The sequence below is a fragment of the Carlito syrichta genome, unplaced genomic scaffold (assembly GCF_000164805.1).
Source record: "Carlito syrichta isolate Samal-C Ts95f unplaced genomic scaffold, Tarsius_syrichta-2.0.1 Scaffold111498, whole genome shotgun sequence".
Taxonomy (NCBI): domain Eukaryota; kingdom Metazoa; phylum Chordata; class Mammalia; order Primates; family Tarsiidae; genus Carlito; species Carlito syrichta.
Genome location: NW_007055594.1, coordinates 100,575 through 127,870, shown reverse-complemented (window position 1 = coordinate 127,870; position 27,296 = coordinate 100,575). Strand labels below are relative to the sequence as shown.

Genomic DNA, 27,296 nt, shown 5'->3' with positions numbered 1-27,296 from the left:
TACAATAAAATAAAAAAATCAACCGGGCATGGTAGCACATGCCTGTAATTCCAGCTACTCGGAAGGCTGAGGCGGAAGGATCGCCGGAGCCCAGCAGGTCGAGGCTGCAGTGGCCGGGAGCAGCCACTGCACTCCAGTCTGGGTGACAGAGTGAGACTCCAACTCAAAAAAAAAAGAAAAGCATGGTCTGGAAATGGGATGAGGGGCTTGGGCGATGAGGGCTAAATGTATTTGGGTTTAGGCAGCAGGGTTGGATCTGGAATAAGAAGGAGGATATGCTGGGCACAGTGGCTCATTCCTGTAATCCCAGCACTTTGGGAGGCCAAGACGAGTGGATTGCCTGAGCCCACAGTTTCAAGACCAGCCTGGACAACTTGGTGAGACCTTGTCTCTACAATAAATCAAAAAATTAGCCAGGTGTGGTAGCCTGTGGTTCCAGCGCCTGTGGTTCCAGCTACTTGGAAGGCTGAGGTGGAAAGATCACCTGAGCCTAGCAAATCAAGGCTGCAGTGGCCGTGAGCATGCCACTGCACTATAGACTGGGTGACAAAGTAAGACTCCAACTCAAAAAAAAAAGGAAGATGATTGGGCTTGGGAACTCAATGACAGGAGTCTGGGAGCCATAGGTAAGATGATTGGTAGGTGGGTTTGGGGGGCAGGAATGGTAGCCAGGCACAAGAGATAAGGGCCATGGGATTTTTTTTTTTTTTTTTTGAGTTGGGGTCATACTGTCACCCAGGCTAGAGTGCAGTGGCTTGCTTATGGCCACCACAGCCTCAACCTGCTGGGTTCAGGCGATCCTTCCACCTTAGCCTTCCAAGTAGCTGGAACCATAGGCTCAAACCACCACACTCAGCTAATTTTTTAAAAATTTATTATAGAGATGAGGTTTCACCAAGTAACCCAGGCTGATCTCAAACCTCTGAGCTCAGGCAGTCCTCTCACCGCGGCCTCCCAAAGTGCTGGGATTACAGTCATAGGCCACCGCACCTGTCCTGGGCCAGGTTTAAGGAGACAGGAATGGAGACTGGGACCCCGCAATGGGGCATTGCTCTCAGAAGCTCAAGCAGGGCCCAGGCTTGGTTCCCCAGTGCTGAGGGTGAATCCTGTGGATAAAGCTGCCCTCTGGATCCTGCATCCACCTCACCTCTGCCCCCCACCCCCCAGGTTCTGGCCTGCCATTGACGATGGGCTGCGGCGGGCTGCCTATGAGCGTGGCGTCAAGGTGCGCCTGCTGATCAGCTGCTGGGGACACTCTGAGCCATCCATGCGTGCCTTCCTGCTCTCCCTGGCTGCCCTGCGTGACAACCATACCCACTCGGACATCCAGGTGGTAAGCACCTGCCCCAGGCCACTCCCTCAGCCCCTGTTCAGGGTGGTACTGGGGACACAGCGCTCAGGGAGCTCATGCCCTCTGACAAGGATGATCCAGAGCAAGCCATGCCATGATGAGGAAACCATGAGTTGGGGCCACCATGGGGAAGCACAGAGGAGGGATTGGGTAGAATGGAGAGGCACAGGCAGAGGGGTCGGGGTCAGGATGGGGAGACCCAGGCGGAGGGGTCAGGGCCGGGATGGGGGAGGCTTAGGCAGAGGGGTCGGGACTGGGATGGGAGAACTCAGAAGAAGCCCTTGCCTTAGCTTGATTGTCCAAGAAAGACTTTCTGGAAAATGGGACATCCCATGAGACCTCGAGAATGAGCCAGAACCATCCTAGAGGGCACAGGGTTGTAGATGAGGCAATAGGTCCTCGCTTTTGGTCTACGTTTACTGAGTACCCCATCCGTTGGCCCCTGTTGTGACCCCCAGGGGTGCTGTGGGAAGCAGCCGCGTCCTCAGGCCTGAGACCTGGCTCCACACCCACCACCTGACCCTGGAGCTCCTCCGAACCCCTCTCCCCCGCACCTCACACTCCTTCCCATCCTCCCCTCCTCAGAAACTCTTTGTGGTCCCTGCGGACGAGGCCCAGGCTCGGATCCCATATGCCCGCGTCAATCATAACAAGTACATGGTGACTGAACGTGCCACCTACATCGGTGAGTGTCCCAAACACCACCTAGGGAGACAGAAGAAGTGAGGGTTCAGGTACCAGGGCCTGGCTACCCCATGGAGCTGCTATCTCCACCTCCTCCTTTCCTCCTTCTAGGAACTTCCAACTGGTCTGGCAACTATTTCACGGAAACAGCAGGCACCTCACTGCTGGTGACGCAGAATGGGCGGGGCGGCCTGCGGAACCAGCTGGAGGCCGTTTTCCTGAGGGACTGGGACTCCCCCTACAGCCATGACCTCGACACCTCCGCCAACAGCGTGGGCAACGCCTGCCGCCTGCTGTGAGGGCTGGTCCAGCGGACAGGCGAAGTCCCACTAGGCCCCTGCGGGCCCAGATGCTCTGGGTCCCGGTCCCTGTCCACGGGCCCAGATGCTCTGGGTCCTGGTCCCTGTCCCCGTGCCCCCGCTTCTGTCTGCCCCGTTGTGGCTCCACAGGCTCTCCCCTGCTCTCCCACCTCTACCTCTGCCCCCACTGGCCTGACGCTATGGCCCTGGGACTCAGCAGAGCTGGGGAGGGATCAGTTCCTGAAGAAAGTGGGGGTGCATGCTGGGCCCGGCCTCCTGGCCCACTTCCCCTTTCCAGGGCAAAAAGGGCCCCAGGTTATAATAATAAGTAAATAACTTGTCTGTACAGCCTGTGCCTGAGTGGTATGAGATGGGGTGTCAGGGGAAGGGGACAGCTGGCATGGACCTCTGGTGGGGACATCTTAGTGCACTGAGCCCTCAGTGTGCAACTCATGTGGGATGGTTGTGTGCTCAGTCCTCAGCGTGTGACTGGCACGTGCAGAGCCCTCAGCATGTGACCAGTTTGGGATGGCATGTGCTGAGCCTCAGTGTGTGGTACTGAACCCTCATCCTGTGACATTTGGGATGGCATGTGCTGAGCCCTCCGCGTGTGTCCACTGTGGGACAGCATATGCTAAGCCTTCCACATGTCATTAGCATATGCTGAGCCCTCAGCGTGTGTCCACTGTGAGATGGCATGTACCGAGCCCTCAGCACATGACCAGAGTGGGATGGCATGTACTGAGCCCTCAGCACATGACCACTGTGGGATGGCATGTGCTGAGCCCTCAGCGAGGAGCGCACATGAGCTGGCATGTGTTGCACACGCAGCATGCAAGTGTGTGGCCTAGCATGGACTAGACACACAAAGCCAGCATGGGGTAGCAAGCAATGCACACTAAGCATGTTCCCAGATAGATGAGCATGGACTGAACCAGTGCCATATCCCAAAGGTGGACTAGCATGTCTGAACCCTGGAGCATGCTACCAGGTGTGAACTGATGCCTACTAAGTAGATTTACACCAAGCAAGTCCCAAGTATGGATGAGTGCATGCCAAGCCCATCACATGTAGGAAGGACAGGTCAACAGACAAGGCGCCCTCAGCATTTGGCAAGCTGTGATTAACACATGTTAAACACACAGAATGTGCTGAGGGTAGAGTCTCAATGTGCTGAGCACTTAGCATATTTCGGAGATGGGCTAGCCGGCCAAGCACAGCCTTTCCCTCCTCGCGTGACAGCAGCCCCGCCTCCAGCCGAAGCCAGTGGCAAACTGGGCGCAGTATCACAAAGCGAGGCCCTGGATGCCAGCCTGGAACCCCAATCCAGGGCCAGTCCAGGCCCCTAGCAGTGAGAACAGGCTTGAGGCAGGACTACTGAACAGTTCTTTATTGAAATAGGCAGCAAGGCCAAGGGCAGGCTCAGGGCCAGCTGGTACAGCTCCCTTCCTGCTGCCCTTCTGGCCGAGGGGTCATGGGCCAGACCCCAAGGCCCTCCTATGCTCGGGGGTGTGTGTGCAGGCATACGCCATGGCAGGGGGAATGGGAATTTCTAGATAACTCTCCTTCTGTAAGAATAATTTGTAGGTTCAAGGGATGACTCCGAAGAACAGTTCAGGTTGGGAGGGGATACCAGCCCAACTCGCGCAGCCCCCAGTGATGAGCAGGGTTGGGATCGCCATCAGTGGTGCCCGCCAACGTGCTGCAGGAAGCTGGTGGTCCGGGGCGGACAGTGCGGGTGGCGGGGTGGGAGCCCCTGAGCCCGTGGCCCCCTGATGCCCTCCAGGGTCCAGTCTGGCTCACTCAGCCATTCTCCAGGACAGCTGCTAGGGTCGAAGAGCTCAGGACCTGGCCTCTGTGGGGGAGGAGAAGAGAGGGGCATCAGCCAAGAAGCGTCAGTATGTCCGTGTCCGCCGAGCCACTGTCACAATTTCCTGAGTTCCAGGAGTATGTGCTATAAGGTCTTATCCAGTGCTGAGCCTTGCCACTTAGTAGCCCAGTGTGAGTTTCTGTCATAGCCTGAAGGGAGATGAGTGTGTTTTGAGCCTTATATCCTGAATATGGGCTAGTGTGTGATGAGCCTTATCACATCCTGCCGGTGGGCTAGTGTGTGCTGAGCCTTTTCACCCACGGGTTAGTATGTGCTGATCACATACTGAGGATGGGCAAGGGTGTGCTGAGCCTCATCAAATCCTAATTATATGCTGAATAAGGGTTAGTGTGTGCTGAGCCTTATCACATACTTAGGGTGGGTTAGTGTGTGCTGAGCCCTACCACATTCTGAGTGTGGGCTAGTGCATGCTAAGCTTTCTCAAATCCTTGTTCTGAATATAAGTTACTGTGTGCTGAGTCTTCTCAAATCCTAATTATATCCTGAATATCTGAGTGTGTGCTGAGCCTTGTCACATACTGAATATGGGTGCGTGCTGAGCCGTCTCAAATCCTAATCATGTCCTGAATAGGGGCTAGTGTGTGCTGAGGCTCATCACATCCTGATTATATCCCAAACAGGCATTAGTGTGTGCTGAGCCTCATCACATCATGAATATGAGTTAGTGAGTACTGAGCCTTATCACATTCTGAGGGTAGCCTAGTATGTGTTGACCCCGAGTCAGCTGCAGGCAATATAGACATGTGGGAGGCAAGGCTAACTGGTTAACTGTGCCCCACCCTGGAGGAAGCTCCCAGGGAGGTTGAAATCCCAGGACCACCTGCACCGTGCCCACCCATCTGGCTTACCTCAGTATCCATGGTCATGTCCTTTATTTGGGGCCCATCCCCGTCCCGCTGGGGGATGATGACAGGCAGCTCAGCAGAGGCCCCAGGACACTCCCCTTCCTCCCAGCCGCTGCCCCGGCAGGGTGGGTCGTCCTCAGGGGAGGCCTGGCTCAGCCGGATGAGGTTGCTGAAGTTGGAGTCAGACTTGGAGCCTGCTGGTGGTTTGCGGGCCTTGTGGCGGCCTGCCAGCCGGCTGCCATAGAAGGCCAGGATGGGCTCTGGGTCCGGGTCGGGTACCCGGACCCCAGCGGTGGCTGCCTTGAGCGGGGCCAGCATGTTGGAGACCATGTTGGTATGGGTCTCACCCCACAGCCCATACCCTGCCTCCTGCAGACTCAGGTCATCCAGCTGGTCGATGGTTCTTTGCACACCCGGTGCCTTCTCCTCTCGAAAGAAGGGCCCGCTGCCCATGCTCACGGCCTCCTCTTCCTCCTCGGCCAGATGGTAGTAGGGGGGTCCGTCTTCTGTGACGGCCATGATGGGCGCGGGCGGCTTGCCTTCACCCTGCAGGGAGAGGCGGCAGGCGTGCAGCGACAGCTGATAGTAGCGGGTGGCTTCATGAGCGCTGCACAGCTGCTGCATGGACACGAAGGGGTGGCGCAGGGCCGCGCTGGGGCTGATGCGCTCATGCGACTCCCACGTCAGCATGCGCTTGATCAGCTCCACCATGCTCTTGAGGTCGGCGAGTTCAGCCAGCACCTCGCAGTCCGGGAAGCTCAGCCGTCTGGCTGCCCCAATGCCATTCACTGTCTCAATCTGGTCCAATGACTTGAGCATGTACTTGCGACGCTCCAGGGGGCGCACCTGGCGGGGGAGAGGGGGTGGAGTCTGGGTTGACACCTGTGGAGAGCTGGAGCCCCAGGCACTCCTAGGACCCCCATTACCCCCGACTTCCAGGGCTGCTGGGCATGATCTGCCTTGGAACTCTCTTGCAGCTCACACCTGACCCCCTCTAGTCTAACCGAGAGCTCTCGCTCACCCACGTCCACACCCTGTCCCAGAACTCCAGTCCTCCTCAGCACCACGGCTCTAGCCCCTGCCAGCAACCAGAAGAGGGGCTCCCTAAGACTCTAGTCCTCCCTGGAATCAAATCCAGGTCTCTCTTACCGCTGCAGTGCCACCTTTGAGCCCAGCTCGCCAGACCTACGGGTGGTGGAACCCAGACCCTTCTTGCTGTGAAATCAAGCCTCAAACTTCTAATTCTTTCTACTGTCTAACCCAGACTTGCTATACAGGTTTGATGACTGCAGTCAAAGAGGTACCAGACAGGCTGCCCTAAACTTCTAGTCCCACTTGCAGTCTCACTCAGATCCTTCTTTCTGTTGCAACTCTTTTTTTTTTTTTAAAGAGACAGGGTCTTACTCTACTGCCCAGGCTGCAGTACAGTGGCACAATCATTGCTCACTGTAACCTCAAATTCCTGGGCTCAAACAATTATCCTGCCTCAGGTTCCCAAGTAGCTAAGGCTACAGGCATGCATCACCACACCTGGCAATTTTTTTTTTAGTTGCAGTCTCACTCTGTCACCCAGGCTGGAGGGCAGTGACATGATCATGGCTCACTGCAGCCTCGATCACCTGGGCTCAGGTGATCCTTCAGCCTCAGCCTCCCGAGTAGCTGGGACTATAGGCATGCACCACCATGCCTGGCTTTTTTTTTTTTTTTTGGTAAAAACAAGGTCTTGCTACATTGCCCAGGCTGGTCTTGAACTCCTGGGCTCAAGCAGTCCTTCTTCCTCAGCCTTCTGAAGTGCTGAGATTACAAGCATAAGCCATCATGCCCAGGCTAATTTTAAAAAATATTTTTGGCCTGGGCCCGGCGGCTCAGCCTGTAATCCCAGCACTCTGGGAGGCCAAGGCGAGTGGATTGCCTGAGCCCGTGGTTTCAAGACCAGCCTGGGCAACTTGACGAGACCTCATCTCTACAGTAAATCAAAAAATTAGCCGGGCGTGGTAGCGCTCACCTGTAGTTCTGGCTACTTGGAAGGCTGAGGCGGAAGGATTGTCAGAGCACAGCAGGTTGACGCTGGGGTCACCATGAGTGTGCCACTGCACTCCAGCCTGGGCAACGGAGTAACACTCTGATTCAAAAATATATGTATTTTTTTTGTAGAGAAAGGATCTTGCTATGTTGCCTAGACTAGTCTCGAGCTCTTGGCCTCAAGATATCCCCCCACTTTGTCCTCCGAAGTGCTGAGATTACAGGCGTGAGTCACCATGCCCAGCCTCTGTCGCAATTCTCACACCTCAACCTCAGACCTCAGATCTTTTTCCTGTGGCCTCCCCAAATCCCTCATGCTGCACAAGTTGCTGACCCAGAGTTGAAGCTGACAGAGGAGCTGTCACACTCATGGTAGAACCCATATTGCTGTTGCTACATCAGCCCCTACATCTGACCCCCAAACTTATAGGTTTTGCTACAGTCTCCCCCAGGTCTGTCTTGCTGCAACAGTCCCCAGAGCTGACCCTCAAACTTCCAATCACACCTTGGGTCTGACCCAAAACTCTCTTGCTCTCTTGCTGTGACAATACCCTAGGCTAACTCCAATGACTCCAAAGCCTCCAGTCCTCACTGAGGTCTAACTTACATTTTTCTTTTTTTTTTCTTTTTTTTTTTTTGAGTTGGCGTCTCACTCTGTCGCCCAGACTGGAGTGCAGTGGCCGCTCCCGGCCACCGCAGCCTCAACCTGCTGGGCTCTGGCGATCCTTCCGCCTCAGCCTTCCAAGTAGCCGGAATTACAGGCGCATGCTACCACGCCCGGCTAATTTTTTGATTTATTGTAGAGATGCGGTCTCGCCTGCCCAGGCGGGTCTCGAACCTGCGGGCTCAGGCAATCCACTCACCTCAGCCTCCCAGAGGCGCGGGATTACAGGCTGAGCCACCGAGCCCGGCTTAAGTTTTTGATTTTATTGTAGAGATGAGGTCTCGCCAAGCAGCCCAGGTGGGTCTCGAACCTGCAGGCTCAGGCAATCCACTCACCTCGGCCTCCCAAAGCGCAGGATTACAGGCTGAGTCACCGAGCCTGGCTTTCTTTTCTTTTCTTTTCTTTTTTTTTTGGAGTAGGAGTCTCACTCTGTCGCCCAGGCTGTAGTGCAGTGGCACACTCACAGCCACCACAGCCTCGACCTGCTAGGCTCAGGTGACCCTTCCACCTTAGCCTTCCAAGTAACTGGAACCACAGGCACACACCACCATGCCCTGTTAATCTTTTGATTTATGGTAGAGATGAGGTCTTGCCATGTTGCCCAGGCTGATCTTGAACCCCTGGACTCAGGCAATCCTCTTGCCTCAGCCTCCCAAAGTGCTGGAATTACAGGTGTGAACCGCCGTGCCCGGCTCTAGATTTTTCTTCATGTAGTGGCCCCCACACCGACTGCCCTCACCCCACTTGCCCCCCTACCTTGGTCTCGGCCAGGTAGTCAGCTGAGGACTTGAGCTGCCAGGGGTTGGCGGAGTCAGGGTGGGGGTTACGCTTGAAGAAGTGGTGGGCCTTGCGGGCGGCATGCAGCAGGTGTGGCTTGGGTAGGCCCTGGGTCTCACAGATGTAGCGCACCTGGTCATACTCATTGTTGCCCGGGTAGAGGGGCCAGCCCAAGTGCAGCTCAGCCATGACGCAGCCCAGCGACCACACGTCCACCTTCTCACAGAAGGGCAGCCCCAGCAGAATCTCGGGGGCCCGGTAGAAGCGAGACTGGATATATGGCTCCTTTACGTAGCGCACCTCGCTGAAGATGCTGGCCGAGCCAAAGTCGATTACCTGTTGGGGGCGGAGAAGAGGGTGAATGGGAAGGTTGAACTCTGGCCTCTCTCACTTGGTATCGTTTTGCATATGTTTTTCTTTCTGCACAATCACAGCTCATGGTGGCCTTGACCTCCTGGGCTCAGACAGTCCTGCCTCAGCCTCCCCAGTATGTCGGACTACAGGCATACACCACCACACCCAGCTAATTTTTTATTTTTATTTTTTGGTATGGACAGGATCTTGCTATGTTGCCCAGGCTGGGCTCAAACAATCCTCCTGCCTCAGCCTCCCAAAGTGCTAGGATTACAGGCATGATCCAACGCACCCAGCCTGCATCTGTCTTTTGACTCTGCAGTCTCTGTGTCTGTGAGTCTGCAGCTCTGGTCTATGACTCTAATCTGTCTCTTCCAGCTTTTGTGCTGTGTGTGTCTGGCTCTCTCTGTCTCTGTTTGTCTCCACTAACCCACTGCTTAGCGGGTTAGGACCTCTCTCTTTCTCTCTCATCTCATACCTTGTCCATCAGCAAATCTTTGTTTTGTTTGTTTTCTTTGAGTTGGAGTTTCACTCTGTCACCCAGGCTGGAGTACAGTGGCACGCTCACGGCTACTGTAGCCTCCACCTTCCGCCTCAGCCTTTCAAGTAGCTGGAACCACAGGTGTGTGCTACCACACCCGGCTAATTTTTTATTTATTGCAGATATGAGGTCTCACCAATGTGGGCTCAGGCAATCCTCTCACCTCCACTTCCCAAAGTGCTGGGATTACAGGCGTGAGCCACTGAGCCCAGCAATTTAAAAACTTTTTTTGTAGCGATGAGATCTCACTATGTTGCCCAGCTTAAGCCTGGGCTTAAGCCATCCTCCCTCCTCAGACTCCCAAAATGCTGGGATTATAGGAGTGAGCCACTGCAACTGCATCTGGCCCCTGTCATTTTCTTTCTGTGTTTTGCTTGTATTCTCTCTCTTGTTCCTTCTTTGCAACTGCTCTTCATTACTTGCCTGTCTCTTGTCTCTCAGTATCTCTCTTCATCTCTGTCTCTGTGTCGCCCACTAGAAAGACAACTACCTACTGTGTGCAGTGGCTCACACCTATGATCCCAGCACTTTGGGAGGTGGAGGCAAGAGGATTGCCTGAGTCCAGGGGTTCCAGACCAGCCTGGGCAACTTGGCGAGACCTCATCGCTACAATAAATTTTAAAATATTAGCCAGACATGGTGGCACACACCTGTGGTTCCAACTACTTGGAAGGCTGAGGTGGAAGGATCACCTGAACCCAGCAGGTCGAGGCTGTGGTGGCCATGTGCCACAGCACTCCAGCCAGGGTGACAGTGAGGCTCCGACTATAAAGAGAGAGAGAGAGAGAGAGAGAGAGAATGAATGGATGGATGGATGGAAGAAAGGAAGGAAGGAAAGGAAAGAAAGAAGAGGAAAGAAACACATCTCTCTAAAGCCAAGGTCCTGTCTGCATCATCAGGCACTGTTAATACGCCCCACGGGCCCTTGGCACCTGGCAGATGCTTGGCGAACACCTGTTGAACTAACACTGTGATGGCTGAAAGCCTTTTCTCTCCCCATGCCTCCGGGTGGAGCCATCTGCCATTTTCGGACTGAATTTCCATGACTCTCTCTTGGCCTCAGTGTCCTTCTCTGGGTTTCTCTGTTCTTCATTCAGCTATCCCTCATCTTCCATTTGCAGAAGGCGGTGTTGTATGATGGCTTTTTAATCTAGACTCTTATCCCAGAGTGCTGGGGCTTGAACCCCAAAAGGTTGAGAGACCCTCAGCCCTCGGTCAGTGTTTGTGGGATTCATTCAATCACTCCACAAAGATGGTAGAGATAATAATGCTGGCCAGGCCGGGCTCGGTGGCTCAGCCTGTCATCCCGCGCCTTTGGGAGGGTGAGGTGAGTGGATTGCCTGAGCCCGCGGGTTCGAGACCCACCTGGGCAGCGAGACCTCATCTCAACAATAAACCAAAAAATCAACCGGGCGTGGTAGCGCACGCCTGTAATTCCAGCTACTTGGAAGGCTGAGGCAGAAGGATCACCGGAGCCCAGCAGGTCGAGGCTGCGGTGGCCGGGAGCGGTCACTGCACTCCAGTCTGGGCGACAGAGTGAGACTCCAACTCAAAAACAAACAAACAAAAAAATGCTGGCCAGGTGCTGTGAGTCTGTCTTGTCTGTTCCCTGCTGTGTGTGGAAGTCCTTTCTCTGAGTCTCTTCTCTGTCCATCCATCTCTTGGGGCAGAATTAGCTGCTTTTTCCTGTCTCTGTGTTTCTCTGTGTCTCTGACAAACATGAACTCAGCTCTGATTCCATGACAGCACAATGCTGGGAGATGCTCAAAACACAGTGATGACTGAGCTGGCCCTGGCCCTGTCCCTAGGGTGCTCCTGGTTTGGACCCATCCCCAGATAGTGACAAACTCCAAAGCAGACAGAGGGGTCAGGTCCAGTGGGGGAGGCACAGGCTGAGGAGTCAGAGCCGGGCTGAGGAGGTTCAGGGGCCTGTGACAGCTCAGAGGAGGTGCCTCTGTGGGCCCAGAGCAGGCATTCAGTAAATGTTTGCTGATGAACAAACTGATTATGATTGAGCAGCGGTGCTGCCATGTTTCCAGTCGCTCAGGCTGGCAGGCTTGGGTTCCCCCCTCCAGTCCTCTCTTCCTCTCTCACCCTTCCTATAAGAACCATCAACAGGCGAGGCTCAGTGGCTCAGCCTATCATCCCAGCACTTTGGGAGGCTGAGACGAGTGGATTGCCTGAGCCCGCAGTTTCGAGACCAACCCAGGCATCTTGGCAAGACTTCATCTCTACGATAAATACAAAATTAGCCGGGCACGGTAATGCACGCCTGTAGTTTCAGCTACTTGGATGGGTAAGGTGAAAAGATTGCTGGCCCCAGCAGGTTGATGCTGGGGTGGCTGTGAGCATGCCACTGCACTCCAGCCTGGGTGACGGAGTAAGACTCCAACAGGCTCGGTGACTCAGCCTGTCATCCCGCGCCTTTGGGAGGCTGAGGTGAGTGGATTGCCTGAGCCCGCGGGTTCGAGACCCGCCTGGGCAGCGAGACCTCATCTCTATAATAAATCAAAAATCAGCCGGGCGTGGTAGCGCGTGCCTGTAATTCCAGCTACTCGGAAGGCTGAGGCGGAAGGATCGCCGGAGCCCAGCAAGTTGAGGCTGCGGTGGCCAGGAGCGGCCACTGCACTCCAGTCTGGGTGACAGAGTGAGACTCTGGACTCAAAAAAAAAAAAAATAATAATAATCTGTCAACACACCCTGTTGTCTAGCTCCACAGTCCAGAACTCATCCCGGTCTCCTGCTCCCTCTGCCCCGACTCTGGTCCCACCCACACACCTGCCACCTGAACTAGCACGATCACCTCTCACCGCCTTCTTGCTCCTGCCCACCCCCTAGTCGGTTCCCTTCATGCAAAACCAGAGAAACCCTGTGGATACCTGAGTTAGATCACATCCCTCTTCCGCTCAGCATCCTCCCGTGGCTCCAGCTTCCATAGAATCAAACCTAAGTCCTTGCTGTGGCCTACAAGGCCCTGCATGGCCTGTCTCCGTCACCTTCTTGGTCTTATTTCCTTACTCTTCACCTCTCTCATTCTGCTTCAGCCACAGAGGCCTCCTCAGTGTTCCTCAAACACAATCAGCACGCTTCTACCTTAGGGCCTTTGCACTAGCTGTTCCTTCTGCTTGGGTGCTCTTTCCTCAGATGTCTATGTGGCTCCCACACTTTTTTTTTTTTTGAGTTGGAGTCTCACTCTGTCGCCCAGACTGGAATGCAGTGGCCGCTCCCGGCCACCGCAGCCTCGACCTGCTGGTCTCCGGCGATCCTTCCGCCTCAGCCTTCCGAGTAGCCGGAATTACAGGCATGCGCCACCACGCCCAGCTGATTTTTTGATTTATTGTAGAGATGAGGTCTCGCTGCCCAGGTGGGTCTCGAACCCGCGGGCTCAGGCAATCCACTCACCTCAGCCTCCCAAAGGCGTGGGATTACAGGCTGAGCCACCAAGCCCGGCGGCTCCCACACTTCTTTAGGACTTCCCTCAAATGTCACCTTCTCAGTGAGGCCTCCCTGACCACCATGTCCAAAATTCAAACTCATCACTGTCTACCCCCGATGAACACCCTTTCTCTCTGCTTTATCTTTTCTTCTTCTCACTCACAGACCATATTTTACTCAATTATCTTGGTAACTCTGCCTCTCCTACTAAAATGTCAGCTCCACAAGGACAGGACAGGGCCAGAGACCTGAGAATAGAACAGGAAGGGGAGGGCTGGGTGCAGTGTCTCACACCTATAATCCCAGCACTTTAGGAGGCCAAGGTGGGAGAATTGCTTGAGCCCAAAAGTTCGAGACCAGCCTGGGCAACATAGTGAGACTTCATCTCTACAAAAAACAATTTTTTTGTAATTAGCTGTGCATGGTGGACATGCCTATAGTCTCAGCTACTCAGGAGGCTGAGGCAGAAAGATCACCTGAGCCCAGGAGGTTGAGGCTGTCCTCCAGCCTGGCTGGCACAGTGAGATCCCAACTAAAAAGAAAAAAACAAAACAAAACAGGCTGGGCGTGGTGGCCCATGCCTATAATCCCAGCCGAGGTGAGAGGATTGCCTGAGCCCATGGGTTCGAGACCAGCCTGAGCAACTCGGAAAGACCTCATCTCTACAATTAAAAAAAAAAAAAAAAAAAAAGCCAGGCATGGTGGCACATACCTGTAATTCCAGCTGAGATGGAAGGCTGAGACAGAAGGATCACCTGAGCCCAGCAGGTTGAGGCTACAGTGGCTGTGAGCATACCACTGGACTCTAGCTTGGGTGACAGAGTGAGTCTCCAACTCAAAAAAAAAAAAAAACAACAACAGGCTGGGCTCAGTGGCTCAGCCTTGTAATCCCAGTGCTTTGGGAGGCCGAGGTGAGTGGATTGCCTGAGCCCGCGGGTTCAAGACCCACCTGGGCAACTTGGCGGGACCTCAACTCTACAATAAATCAAAAAACTAGCAGGGCGTGGTAGCGCACACCTATAGTTCCAGTTACTTGGAAGGCTGAGGCGGAAGGAGCGCCGGAGCCCAGCAGGACGAGCCGGGAGCGGCCACTGCACTCCAGTCTGGGCGACAGAGTGAGACTCCAACTCAAAAATAAAAACAAAAAACAAAAAAACAGGATGGAGAGAACTCAGAGCCTAGAACAACAGGAATGACTTCAGGTCAGGGATGGAGAAGGTCTTGGGTCAGGAGATGGGGAGAATTGGGGTGCCATCTGTTGGACAGAGCTATTATGGACAGGGTGGGGTGTCCTCAGGGCTGGGAGGTGGGACGAGGGAGACCCCAGTGTGAGAAGAGTGTCCAGGGCTAGGGGATGCTGGGAGAAGACAGGAACAAGGTACACTGCCACCCTGGACAGCCCCACTTACCTTGACCCTGAAGGGGCAGCGGGTCTGGTCAACCAGCATGATGTTCTCTGGCTTGAGGTCGGCGTGGATGATTGCCAGCTCCTTGAGCCGAGCCAAGGCTCTGAGCACCTGCAGGGTGACCGTCCGGATGTGGCGGGCAGGGAGGGGCGCAAAGTTGTTCTCCTTCTGGAACTCAAAAAGGTTTTGCTCCAGCAGCTCGAAGACCAGGTAGAACTTGAGGGCATCATGGAAGAACTCGAGGAAGCGGATGACATGGGCCTCCTCCGGGTCCAGGCCCCGCATACAGCGCAGCAACTTCAGCTCATTCTTGATGATGCGATTACGGTAGGCATCATTCTTGAGGATCTTGATGGCCACCATCTCACCCGTGCTCCGCCGCCAGCCCTTGGCCACCTCCCCGAAGGTGCCCTTGCCCAGCACCTCAATGATGTCGTAGCAGTCAGTCTCTGACTGGATGGTGGCCATGGTGCCCCTACTACCCGACACTGCCCTGCCGAGAGCCCCAAGCCACGGGCTCTGCCGACGAGGCCTCCTGCCCCGCCGGCCCCACGCCCCCTCCAGTGGGGGAAAAAGAACCGCGCTCGTGCCTCCTTCTACAAGGTTGGCCCCCAACTCCCTGGCACCCTCCAGCCCCCTTGGCCACACTGTGAGTCTGCCAGGGGCTGCACCCCTCCCCAAAGCCCTCCTGGCTTGGGACGAGGGGCCCCAGGCCCTCCCAAATGGGTTCCAGCGTTGCTGAGTGGCTCTGGTTCTGTTGTTGGAGACCTGAGCCCCTGGCTGGAATGGGGGGTGGGGTGCCAGGCTGGGCCCCTCCTCCCCCCAGTGATGGAACTCTGGAAAGGCTGAACAGGTGAAGGGTCAACAGAAGGGAATCTGATCGAGGACGTTGGGCCTACAAGAAGGGGGACAGACAGAGGTGAGGAAAGGCAGGCTTTTCGAGCGTGGGGGACGTGGTGTGTGTGCATGTGTATCTCTGTTCAGAAAACACATGTCCCAGCCTGCGGTTGCCATAGGGTCAGGTTGTAAAAGGACCTGAATACCAGGCTAAGGAGTTTGGACTTTGTTCTGAGGGCACGGGGAAGCCCCTGGCAGACAGAAGGGCTTGGAACAAGGGAGGGCAGGGTCAGATTGGAGTGTCAGGAAGCTACTGTGTGAAAAAAGGGTGAACTGGAGAGAGTAAGGGTGGAGGCCTCAATCTTGGGAAGAAATCCAGGATAGGGCCCAGTGGGAGAGCCTGGAGAAGGGAGGAGGCTGGTGGATGAGACACTCAGAAGGCCAGGAGGACGGGCTGTGGGACTGAGATGGTAGAGGAAAGGAAGGAGCTGTCCAGGCCCCGGCCCAGGGGTCTGGCAGAGAGAGCAGTCCCTGAGAAGGGGACACGGACAAGGAGAAGCTTGGGGGAAAAGGTGTTGAGGTCAGATTAGGAAACTTAACATCAAAACATTTAGACACTGGGTCAGGAGTGGTGGCTCATGCCTGTAATCCCAGCATGTTGGGAGGTCAAGGCAAGAGGACTGCTTGAGCCCAGGAGTCTTAGACCAGTCTGGGCAACATAGCAAGACCTCATCTCTCCAAAAAAAGTCTAAAAATGAAGCCAGACAGAGTGGCTCATGCCTGCAATCCCAGCACTTTGGGAGGTGGAGGGGAGAGGAATGCCTGAGCCCAGAGGTTTGAGACCAGCCCTGGCAACTTAGTGAGACCTCATCTCTACAATACATCAAAAAATCAGGCTGGGCTGGGTGGCTCAGCCTGTAATCCCAGCACTTTGAGAGGTTGAGGTGAGTGAACTGCCTGAGCCCACGGGTTCCAGGTCAGCCCAGGCAACTTGGCAAGACCTCGTCTCTACAATAAATCAAAAATTAGCTAGGCATGGTAGCATGTGCCTGTAGTTCTGTAGCAACAGAGTGATATTCCAACTAAAAAATAAATAAATAAGCCGGGCTTGGTGGCTCAGCCTGTAATCCCCCGCCTTTGGGAGGCTGAGGTGAGTGAATTGCCTGAGCCCGCGGGTTCAAGACCCGCCTGGGCAGGCGAGACCTCATCTCTACAATAAATCAAAAAGTTAGCCGGGCGTGGTACATGTGCCTGTAGTTCCAGCTACTTGGAAAGCTGAGGCGGAAGGATCGCCGGAGCCCAGCAGGTGGAGGCTGCGGTGGCCGGGAGCGGCCACTGCACTCCAGTCTGGGCGACAGAGTGAGACTCCGACTCAAATAAAATAAATAAATAAATAAATAAATAATCATCTGGGCGTGGTGGTGCACGCCTGTAGTTTCAGCTACTTGGAAAGTTGAGGCAGAACGATCACCTGAGCCCAGCAGGCTGAGGCTGCAGTGATGGTGAGTGTGCCACTGCACTCCAGCCTGGGCGACAGAGTGAGATTCTGACTCAAAAATAAAAATAAAAAATGAGTCAGGCGTAGTGGTGCATGCCTGTAGTCCCCAGGAGGCTCAGGTGGGAGGATTGTTTGAGCCCAGGGGGTTGAGGTTTCAGTGAACTGTGATTGTGCCACTGCACTCCAACCTGGGAAGATAGAGTGAGTGCTTTAGAAGTGTTATCTAATCTTTACAACATACCAAATAGGGATTTTATGGAAGAGAAAAATCAAAGCACACATGTTTTTAAATGCCTGAGGTCACCAAGCTGGGTGCCAGAGACAGGCTTTGTCTCCAAAATCTGGCTCTAAAGCCAAGCTCTGAACCCCTTCCCACACGACCTCCTAGTCCCCAGGAGATGTTCTGGTGGGGGGGGGGGGGGGGGTGCAGGAGAGCGTCAGGGCGTTGTCAGCACAGAGATGAGGCGTGGAGGCTACAGGGGAGGGCGGCACAGCCCAGGGAGGCTGTGGGGGTGGCCAGGAGCCTAGGAGGGACCCTGAAAGAACACAGGAAGAGAGATGTGGGGAAGAGAGAAAGGGGCGGGGGTCAAGAAGAACCAAGGGGCTCGAGCGTCAGGACGAGGGAGCCAGAGGAAACCCTCAGGCATGGCCCGGGCGAGGTCACGCCAATGCCGACAGACCAGTTCAAGTGGGCGAAACCTCAGATGCGGGGGTGCTGGGCAGGGCGTGTGCTCTGTGAGTGCAGACAAGCCCTACTGTGTGTGGTAGGGATGAAGAGAAAACCTGTGATGAGGCAATGACCCGTGGACAGCCGACTCGAAGGGAGAAGGTGCTCAAGTGGGTGGGAGAATCTGCTGGGCCCCTCATTTCCTGAGACAGGGTGGGGAGGTCTGAAGAGAATGGCGGGCAGTCGGGGAGAGACTTCCAACACAACAGTGTGTCCCTTAGTCCAGTGCGACATCACAGAGAGACACAGGAGAGTCTGGAGGCCCTGGTGGAGGCCCAGGGACTTTGATCCTGAGCGGGGAGGGGGTAGAGATAAATGGGTCATAGTCTTTGGGGGCTGAGAGCCAGTACAGACAGGCACTGAGGACCCTAGGACTAGTTCTAAGAGGCAGCCAAGCATTTGGGATGGAAGCTTTGAACCCACAGTCCTGAAGGGGTCCAAGAGGAGCCTTCCTGGGTGGGGCTGGGTGGGGCTGGGTGGATAGGGCAGTCAAACCAGCCAGACAGGAAGGTCAGGAGGTACAGAAGTGCCTCTCCTGGGCAGAGGGCAGGTGAGTAGCAATCAGCCTGGTGGGAATGGGTCCCCCAGAACAGGAAGACTCTCCGGCAGAGGGATCCCACAGCTGTGCTCTGCTGGGCAACTTCCCAGAGTCCTTCTCAAAGGCATCTGGGAATTCTCAAGGACTAAGGCAGGACCCCTCCTGCAGGGGCCTAACCCAAGGCCACCCTGACTCTTCTCAGACCAGGGTGACTTGTTTCTCATGTCATATCGAAGGTTGTCCCTCAAGCCAGGCTCAAATACCCTTTAGAACCTTCTATTTGGGGACTTTCTCTCTTTTTTTGAGTTGGGGTCTCACTCTGTTGCCCAGGCTGGTGTGCCGTGGCATGGTCATGGCTCACCACAGCCTTGACTACTCAGGCTCAGGTGATCCTTCTTCCTCAGCCTCTTGAGTAGCTGGGACTGCTGCAGGCACATGCCACCACGCCTGGCTAATTTTTAATTTTTTTTTTTGTAGAGACCAGGTCTTGCTCTACTGCCCAGGCTGGTCTCGAACCCTCGTGACTAAGCAATCTTCCCACCTCGGCCTCCCAACGTGTTGAGATTACAGGCACCACGCCCAGCAGGAACTCTTTTCTCTGCACCTCCCCACCCTCACTCCCATCACACACACCCCAAGCCTACCCCTCAACACATAGAGACCCCACACATGGCTACCTCTGGATTATTTTATTCACATGGCTTGGCGTGATACAGGCACTTCTGCCAGTGAGACAGGTACAGGCCTCCCTGCCCCTGCCCCGGTCAGTCGCCCGCCTTCCAGCCCTCTTAGGGTTAGTGCTAGTTATCTCACACACAAAACGAGGGAGAGGTGGAGCTGGGAAGACAGGGAGGGAGTCTCCATCTGCCCAGGGGCTTCAGACGGCGGCAGCCTGAGCCCCTTCCATCCTGGTGGGGCCTGGAGCCCCTGTCTCCGAAAACCCCACACTGGGCAGCCGAACCCTGAATCCACCCTCTTCCTGGTCCCCACTCCCACTCCGGGCCTTGGGGCTTAGGGACACCCTGGGGAAGCGGAACTTGGGTGACTTCTCCCCGACAGGGGACTTGGAGGCTACCTCACCCTCCTGCCCCTTTGAGGCTTTAGAAGGGGCCGCCAGGCCCACACGTGGCAAGCGGACCCGGACCCGGCTGCGGCGTCCCGAGGCCCCTTCCCCACTGTCCTCTTCTTCCTCCTCCTCGGGGCTGGGGGAGCCTTCCCCAGCAACTGTCTCACTTTGGCTGAAGCCCACTCGAGGCAGCCTGAGTTTGGGGCTCTTGGCCTTCTCACCCTCCTCGACCCCCTCCCTGGCCCTCACCAGGCCAAACCGGGGCAGCCGCACCTTGAGCTTGTGTCCGGCATCCCCCTCACCCTGTACCACCTGGTACTCGGCGTGGGTGCCCACAGGTGGTGAGAGTTCCACGTCAGGCAGGGAGAGGTGGAAGGTACGCTCAGCCCCTGGAGGCTGGTCCTCAGCCCTCTCTTTCCCAGCCCCAGAGCCAGCCCCTAGTGTGGGCAACTTCAGCCTCAACCCACCCTCGCCTGTGGCTGTCTCACCCACCTGCGCCTCCCGACTCAGCCCCACGTCCAGCTCAAGCTGGGGCACCGTCACGGTGGGCATCTTGAAGACGCCCTCACCCACCAACAGCTCCCCCCCTGCTACCTGTGCGCCAGGCAGAGACAGGGCCACCTGAGGCACCTGGACCTTATAGCCTGCTGTGCCCTCAGCTGAAGGGGCTGTGCCCTCGGCCTGCTGCCCCAGGGTACCCGCCTCCCCAAAGCCAGTCAGCTCCACCTGGGGCAGGGAGATACCAAGTGACGGCATCCTCAGCCTTCCCTCATGGCCCTCGGTGACCACTGCCTTGGCTGTGGACACCTGCAGGCCTGACAGCCGCATCCCACTGACCGCCATTGCCCCCTCTGCCCTCCCTTCCTCCTGGCCCCCTGGTGTGACCAGCTCCACCTCAGGGATCTTAAGCTGCCCGGTGATGAATTCAAGTTTTTCCCCCGGGCTTGTGCGCTCACGCTGGACTTCCGCTTCCTTCCCTCGAGCCAGCCCAAAGGACGGCATCTTCAGCTTGGGCATCTTCATCTTTCCATCCCAGCCCCAGCCCTTGGCCTCCAACTCAGCCACCCCCGACGCTAGTTCTCCTGCCTCAGTGTCCCGGCCTCTGACCCCAAACTTGGGCAGAGCAAACCTGGGCCCCTTGAGCTTGACGTCAGCCCCTGCCACCTCCAGCTTTCCTGAGGGCAGATGAGCATCCAGGCTGAGCTGTGGGATGGACAGATCGAGGGCAGGCAGCAGGCCTGCCTCCCCTGCCTCTTTAGCCTCAGCCTCAGTTCCCACCCGAGCCTTGGGGAGTGAGATGGCGAACTTGGACACTTTCAGCTTGGTGGCTCGCCCAGCCCCCTCGGCCTCTACCTTGGCCACCTTTGGCCCCGCGAGTCCAAACTTGGGCAGGGAGAACTTGGAGGAGGCCTTGACCTTCATCTCCATCATCTCTAGCTGGCCTTCCTCAGTTTCCACGGTGGGCAGCTGTGGAGTGACAATCTCAACAGAGGGCACGCGGAAGCCCACTTCCCTGACCCCTGCTGCCACCTGGGGGCCCTCTGCCCTCTCCACCTTGCCCGCTTCGGCTGCTTGGACCTTCCCCTCCAGGCCGAGGGCCCCGGGCAGGTCTATCTCCACTGAGGGCAGGCTGAGAGAGGGGACACCCACCCGAGCCTCGCCGCTCACCTCCGGCTGCAGACAGGGAAGTGTCACTAGCTTCTCCGAGACCTCAGCACCTGCCTCACCCGGCTTGCCTCGTGACGGGGACCCCGCCCTCCCTAGCTTAGGCATGGTCATCTTGGGCATCTTGAAGCCAAATTCCAGCCCCTCTGCCTTTTCTGCCCCAGCGGCTTTCAGTTGCACCTCTGGGGCCTTGGGTAGCTTCACGTCCGGCACCTTCGGAAGATGCACATCGGAGACCTTTGGTACTTGCATTTCCGGCAGCCGAATCTCTGAAACCTTTGGCAGCTGCACCTCTGGGAGGTGCATGTCGGGCACAGCCATCTCGGGCATCTTGGGGAGTTTGATCTCTGGGAGTTTCATGTCCGGGACTTTCATCTCTGACACTTTCGGCAGCTGCACTTCCGGGAGGCGCACATCAGGCACGGCCATCTCGGGCACCTTGGGGAGTTTCATCTCTGACACTTTCGGGAGCTGCACTTCCGGGAGGTGCACATCGGGCACGGCCATCTCAGGCACCTTGGGGAGTTTCATCTCTGAGACTTTTGGCAGCTGCACCTCGGGGAGTCGAACCTCTGGCACGGCCATCTCGGGTATCTTGGGGAGTTTCATCTCTGGAACTTTCGGGAGCTGCAATTCTGGGAGGTGCACGTCAGGCACAGCCATCTCAGGCACCTTTGGGAGTTTCACTTCAGGGAGTTTCATCTCAGGGAGCTTCATCTCTGGAACTTTCGGGAGCTGCACTTCCGGGAGGTGCACGTCGGGCACGGCCATCTCAGGCACCTTTGGGAGTTTCATCTCGGGGAGCTTCATCTCGGGGACTTTCATCTCGGGGAGCTTCATCTCGGGGACTTTCGGCAGCTGCACCTCTGGAAGCCGCATCTCTGGCACTGCCATCTCTGACACCTTTGGGAGTTTCATCTCTGCCACTTTCGGGAGCTGCACCTCTGGGAGTTTCACACCTGGAAGGGTAGCCTCGGGCACTTTGGGGAGCTTGACATCGGGGGCTTTGGGGAGCTTCACTTCAGGCCCCTTGGACACCTTGACCTCAGGCCCTGACACTCCAATGCCAAAGGAGGGCATCTTGAGGGTGGGCAGCTTGAGCTTGCTCTCAACAACGGCTTCGGGGGCAGTGGGCCGGGGCTCCAGGAGAGAAAGCCCAAAGGTGGGCATGCGAAGTTTGGGACCTTTCACCCTGGTCTCAGGGCTGCCCTTGGCCACCTTGGCCTCCACAGCTTCCTTTGCTCGAGCCCCAAAGCGGGGGAAACTGAGGCGGGGCATCTTCAGGGCCACCTCGGGTGCCTCTCCTCGGGCCTCCACCTCCGTGCCCGGCAAGGCCAGGTCCACCCCCACAGTAGGCGCTGCCACATCCAGGGTGGGCACCACCACCGCCGCAACCCCTTCCCGGGTCTCCAGGCAGGGAAGTGTGGGCAGAGTGGGGAGTGAGGGCAGGGTGGGCAGCTCCACCTGGGGGACCTGGATCCCTACGGCCGGGGGTTCCACAGCAGGTGCAGCCGGGGCTCCTAGCCCAAGGGTTGGCAGGTGGAGGGCAAAGCCACTGACTCCCTCTACTGAGGGAGCCGCCTTGGGGGCTGAGACTTGGGGTACACCCATCTCAGCACCTGGCAGCCGGGGCCCAACCAGCTCCACCTGGGGGGCTGTGAAACGGGCTCCTGCGGCCACCTCAGCCTCCACCTTGGCCTTTCTGGGGGGAGGAGCGGCGGCAGCCAGCCGGGCTGCCTGGGCCTCTTCGGCCACTTCTCGTACACGCAGCCGAGGCAGCTGGAGGCGCCGGCGGGCAGGGGCGGCTGGGACAGGACCCTTGACAGCCTCGGCTTTGAGGCCCCGACGCAGACGGGAGAACTTGGGGAAGGAGAACTCGACGTCAACGGGGGCCAGGTCAGCAGGGACCCCCAGGGCCCCGGGCACCACCACCATCTTCTTCTTCTTCACAGGGGACAGACTCTGGATGTTCTGGGGAGAGAGGAGAGAGGCGGGAGGCGGTGGGACAGTGGGAGGCCAGGAGTGGATGAGAAGAGACCCACCTGGCATTGTACCAAGCTGGGGATGTGCTGGGTTGAGTTTCTCGTCCCCAAAACACCATCCCCACTTCCTGCCTGTCATTTCACCATTAGTGTCCAGGAAGACAGACATTCATTTAGAATTTCGAAGTGAGTCAATGAGTGTAGGAACTGGAACCCAAAATGTCTAGGTCCTTATTCAGGATTTTCCCCAACATACTTATATCCTCGGGGTTTTTGGTTTTTTTTTGTTTTTGTTTTTGTTTGGGTCTCCCAGGCTGGAGCGCAGTGGCACGATCACAGCTCACTGCAGCCTCAACCTTCTGGCCTGGGCTCAGGCGATCCTTCTGCCTCAGCCTCCTGAGTAGCTGGGACTATAGGCACATGCCATTACACCCAGCTAATTAAAAAAAATTATTTTAGAGATGAGGTCTCCTTATGATGCCTAGGCTGGTCTCGAACTCCTGGACTCAAGTAGTCTTGGCTGCCTAAAATGTTGGGATTACAGGTGTGAGCCACCACACCCAGGCCCCAACATCCTCATTCTATGGATGGAGAAACTGAGGCCCAGGGAGGGAAAGAAACTTGTCCAGGGTCACTCAGCAGCATTGAGCAGTACTCAGGCTGGAATCTGGCTTCCTTGGTTCCAAGTACCCTGAGTCAGGACCCCTAGCAAGCCTGGATCCGATAGTGGAAACGCCTCACCAAAGTGGGTGAGGACCCTGGTTTGGGATGGGTGGGTCCCCCTCCCCGGGGAGGAATTTAGGGGGCAGAGAACAAGGGGTCGGGGGTGGGATTAGCGTTGGGTTAGTGACAAAACAGAGGGCTAGGCTGGCCCAGGGTAGCGGGGAGTGGGGCTCATGGCGCAGAGGTGGGATCGCTGGGGCAGTCCAGGGCCGGGGCCGGGCTAAGCACGCGTACCAGCTTGGCCACCTTGGCCCGCGGGCCCTTGATCTCGTAGCCGGCCACGGTCCCAGGCCGCAGCGCCAGGTCCCCGGTGGGCACAGTGCGCTTCAGGCAGAAGGAGACCTTGTAAGGCTCGGCGCATTGCAGCAGGCGGAGTGCGTCCTCGTACTTGAAGTTCTCAAAGAACACGCGGGCGCTCAGCAGCTGGTCCCCTGCAGGCGAGGTGGAGGTGGACAGGGAGTGGGCATCTCCCGGATCCGGCCGAGCTTGGTTCTGCCCACTCGTTTGGAGCCAATGCAGTGAGGACCCGCCCCCAGATTTTGGCCACTTGTACACCCAGTGTAGAACTGAGTCGGAAAGTTTTGCCAGGCCTGAGGTTCGGAAGGTAAAGAACGAAGCCCGCCTCATGGCTTTAGCTCTGTTCCGCCCTTTCCGCACTGAACAAATCCACGCCCACTCGGGTCACGCCCATCACCTTTCCACTCCCCCATCCATCCTGACGTTTCAGATACTGACTTTGCTCCTTTCACGAAGAGAACAGAATCAGAAGCAAACGTCCAGAAGCTTCCACTCCGTCTTTTTCACCCCCTTGCTCCTGTAGCAATTTACTCCACTCTCCCTCCTGTTCCTAGTGATGACGTTTCCCCCACTCCTAGCTCAGTCAGTTCCTCCACAGCCTTCTCAGGGGCATTCTCAGCCATTCTCCCCTCTTCTCACATCATCAATTGCCCCCTTCTGCATTATTCCCATCAGCTACACACATGTTCTTATTTCTCCCATAAGAAAGGTTGTCAAGGCCTCACTCCCCCAGAGCTTGATAGCAAAATGCATTGAGTTGTCTAGCGGCATCATTTCCACTTTTCCAGTCACACCTCCTACCCCGTCTTCCCCCACCCCCACACGCACTCACTAAACTTCGCTCCCCAACTCCTCCCAGTCATGAACTCCTCCCTTTTTTCCTGCCCCATCAACATCAGAACTGCTCCTCTCAAGATCCCAGGCAGTCAACCCTGCGTAGCTAAGTCCATGGGTCAAGCCCCAGACTTCATCTCAGCATTTGACCCAACTTCACTCTCTCTCCTTCATCCATTTGCTTTCCTTGGCTTCGAGGGTGCATCACCCTCTGGAGGTTCCTCTCAGTCTTCATCAATCTTTCTTTCTCATTATCCTTACTTTTTTTTTTTTTTTAAGTTGAAGTCTCACTCTGCTGCCCAGGCTGGAGTGCAGTGACACGCTCACGGCCACCGCAGCCTCGACCTGCTGGGCTCAGGTGATCCTTCTGCCTCAGCCCTCCAAGTAGCTGGAACTATAGGCACGTGCCACCATGCCTGGTTAAGTTTTTGATTTATTGTAGAGATGAGGTCTCACCAAGTTCCCCAAGTTGGTCTCGAACCCATGGGCTCAGGCAATCCTCTCACCTCGGCCTCCCAAAGTGCTGGGATTATAGGTGTGAGCCCCTGTGCCTGGCCCTCCCTGGTCCTGTGCCCCACTTTTAAAGATACCTTGCTCCTTGCCGCAGGGCTCAGGTCTTGCATCTCTTCTCTTCTCTCTACATGCTACAGTCACCCCTTGGGAATTCATCCAGATTCAGGAGTTAAAGATAATAAATCTGCTGACCACTCCCAAATGCATCTCTCCAGCCCAGCACTCTCCCTGCCACCCTAGACTTATATATCCAACTTCCCTTCCACATCTCCAACGGGTTGTCCAACAGAACCTCTCATTTAACAAATCCAAAATGCTCTCTTGGTCTGTCTTCTCCAAGTGAGCGCTATCCCCAGTGTTCCCCTTTTGGGGATTAACAACTAAATCCTCAGGTCAAAATACCTGGACACATCCTTGGCAACTGTCTTTCCATCACATCCCATACCCAGTCCTGAAGGCTCCTCCTTCAACATAGATCCAGAATCCAAATCCTTCTCTTTGCTTCCAACAACAACACTTTGGTCCTGAATATCACCATCTCTTCCCTGAATCTTCACAGTAGCCTCCCTGCTCTCAACCCTGCCCTCCTATATTCTGCTGTTAATGCAGCAGTTCAACATAGTTAATCCATGTTTCTTTTCTGCTCACAACCCTCACAGAATAAAAGCCAAAGTCCTCACCATGCCCTCTGAAGCCCTCTAAAAACTGTCCTCCCCTTACCTCTCTGACCTCACCTTTTACTCTCCTCTTCACTAACTACTGTATCTACACTGGCTTCCTTGCTGTTCCTCCAAGAAGCTAAGTATGCCCCCACCTTGAGGCATTTGCACTGGCTGTTCCCTCTACCTGGAATGATCTTTCAGATGGCCACGTAGCTTGTTCTCTTACCTCCTTCAGTCTTTCCACCCTTTGCGGCACCCTATTTTAAAATGCAGTTTTCCTTCTGGCATCTGTAGCACATATTGCCTTCTTTTTTCTTTCTTTCTTTTTCTTTTTTTTTTTTGAGTTGGAGTCTCACTCTGCCGCCCAGGCTGGCGTGCAGTGGCATGCTCACAACCACGGCAACCTCCACCTGCTGGGCTCAGGCGATCCTTCCACCTCAGCCTTCCAAGTGGCTGGAACTACAGGCATGTGCCACCACGACCTGCTAATTTTTTAAATTTTTATTGTAGAGATGAGGTCTCGCCAGATTGCCCAGGCTGGTCTCGAACCCGTGGGCTCAGGCAATCCTCTCACCTCAACCTCCCAAAGTGCTCAGATTACAGGCATGAGCCACCACGCCTGGCCTTCTAATTTATTAGGCATTTTACTTATTTTGTTTAAATATGTCTCTTCCCACTAGAATGTAAGCTCGGTGAGTGCAGGGACTGTTGTCTGTTTTGTTTACTACTGCAGCCCAAGCAGCTAAGATAATATCTGAAATAGAAGGCACTTAAAAAATAGTTGTTGCATGAATAAATCACATCAGTTTCAGCCATGTTTACTGAAACATCCCTCCCCAACTACTCCAAGAGACTAACTCCACCCCCTTTTCCCTACCCCGTCAACAAAACCATTACCGAGCACTTGCTGGAGCTTACTATGTGCCACTTAACTATGTGCTAAGTGTTTTCAAATACTGACGCATTGAATCTACATAAGAACCCCATGAGGTCAGTTCTAGAATTAGTCCCATTTCCGAGACGAGAGAACTGAGGCACAGAAAGATCACAAGCTAGTACGCGGGGAATCTGGGATTGGACCCCAATGAACCTCCCGAGCTTGCTCTGATCAACCGCGAGGCCAGCAAAGCCCCGCCCCACGGCCTTAAGCCCTCCATCCTTCTGAGTCCGCTTCCGCGCAGCTCCGGACTCGGGGTGGATACCTAGCTCCGCCCCCGAGGGTCGGCCCCGCCCCATGCCCCGGCCCCGCCCACCTTCCTGCAGGCTGAGGCTCCTGGCGGCGGGCGAGTCCTCGCGCAGTTCACGGACGAAGATTCCCTCTTTGCCGCCGCCCGCTACGTTGATGCCGCTGGCCCCGGTCTGCGCCTCGGTCTCCACGATGATCTCCACCAGCTCTGCCCGTCTCAGCTCCTGCGGAGGGCGGCGAGGGGTCGCCATGGTGCGCTAGGGCCAGAGCTCGCAAAGAGCCCGCCATCGCACTTGAAGGCGGCTCTTAAGTGGGCGTCGGGGCACATGCCCCTCGGCGCGGCCCAGGCAGGACGTCCGGGCCCACCCGCTCCGTATCACCCCTTTAAGCAAGCGCGCAGGCGACTCGCTCTCCGGGACCCAAGAACGGTTAAACAGCTCCGCCGTGCTTGCCTCTCCGAGCCCCTGGGGTCTGCTGTACGGGAGGGCAAGGAGGAGGG

The 27,296-nt window shown here is 56.0% G+C and overlaps 3 protein-coding genes across 10 annotated transcripts in view; 1 reads left to right on the top strand and 2 right to left on the bottom strand.

Annotated features, from left to right (window-relative positions):
• The window catches only part of PLD3 (phospholipase D family member 3), a 24,821-nt gene extending 22,139 nt beyond the window's left edge, over nt 1-2,682 (top strand). For all 8 annotated transcript variants that reach the window (XM_008069872.2, XM_021718067.1, XM_008069860.1 and 5 more), the window contains 3 exons: nt 1,168-1,333; nt 1,937-2,036; nt 2,147-2,682. In XM_008069872.2, the coding sequence (XP_008068063.1) occupies nt 1,168-1,333; nt 1,937-2,036; nt 2,147-2,334 (454 nt within the window). In that variant the 3' untranslated portion in view covers nt 2,335-2,682. The remainder of the gene's footprint in view (nt 1-1,167; nt 1,334-1,936; nt 2,037-2,146) is intronic.
• Nucleotides 2,683-3,711: 1,029 nt separating this feature from the next.
• HIPK4 (homeodomain interacting protein kinase 4) lies at nt 3,712-15,048 on the bottom strand. Its single transcript, XM_008069832.2, has 4 exons — nt 14,273-15,048; nt 8,513-8,869; nt 5,074-5,916; nt 3,712-4,189 (listed from the first exon to the last, which is right to left on the bottom strand). The coding sequence occupies exons 1-4, from the start codon at nt 14,735-14,737 to the stop codon at nt 4,016-4,018; spliced, it is 1,839 nt and encodes a 612-aa protein (XP_008068023.1). The 5' UTR covers nt 14,738-15,048; the 3' UTR covers nt 3,712-4,015.
• Nucleotides 15,049-18,539: 3,491 nt separating this feature from the next.
• PRX (periaxin) overlaps nt 18,540-27,296 on the bottom strand; it is a 15,416-nt gene continuing 6,659 nt past the window's right edge. Inside the window, exons 5-7 of the mRNA XM_008069816.2 lie at nt 26,865-27,021; nt 23,540-23,736; nt 18,540-22,571 (exon numbers count right to left, since the gene is read on the bottom strand). Of these exons, the coding sequence (XP_008068007.1) occupies nt 18,747-22,571; nt 23,540-23,736; nt 26,865-27,021 (4,179 nt within the window). The 3' untranslated portion in view covers nt 18,540-18,746. The remainder of the gene's footprint in view (nt 22,572-23,539; nt 23,737-26,864; nt 27,022-27,296) is intronic.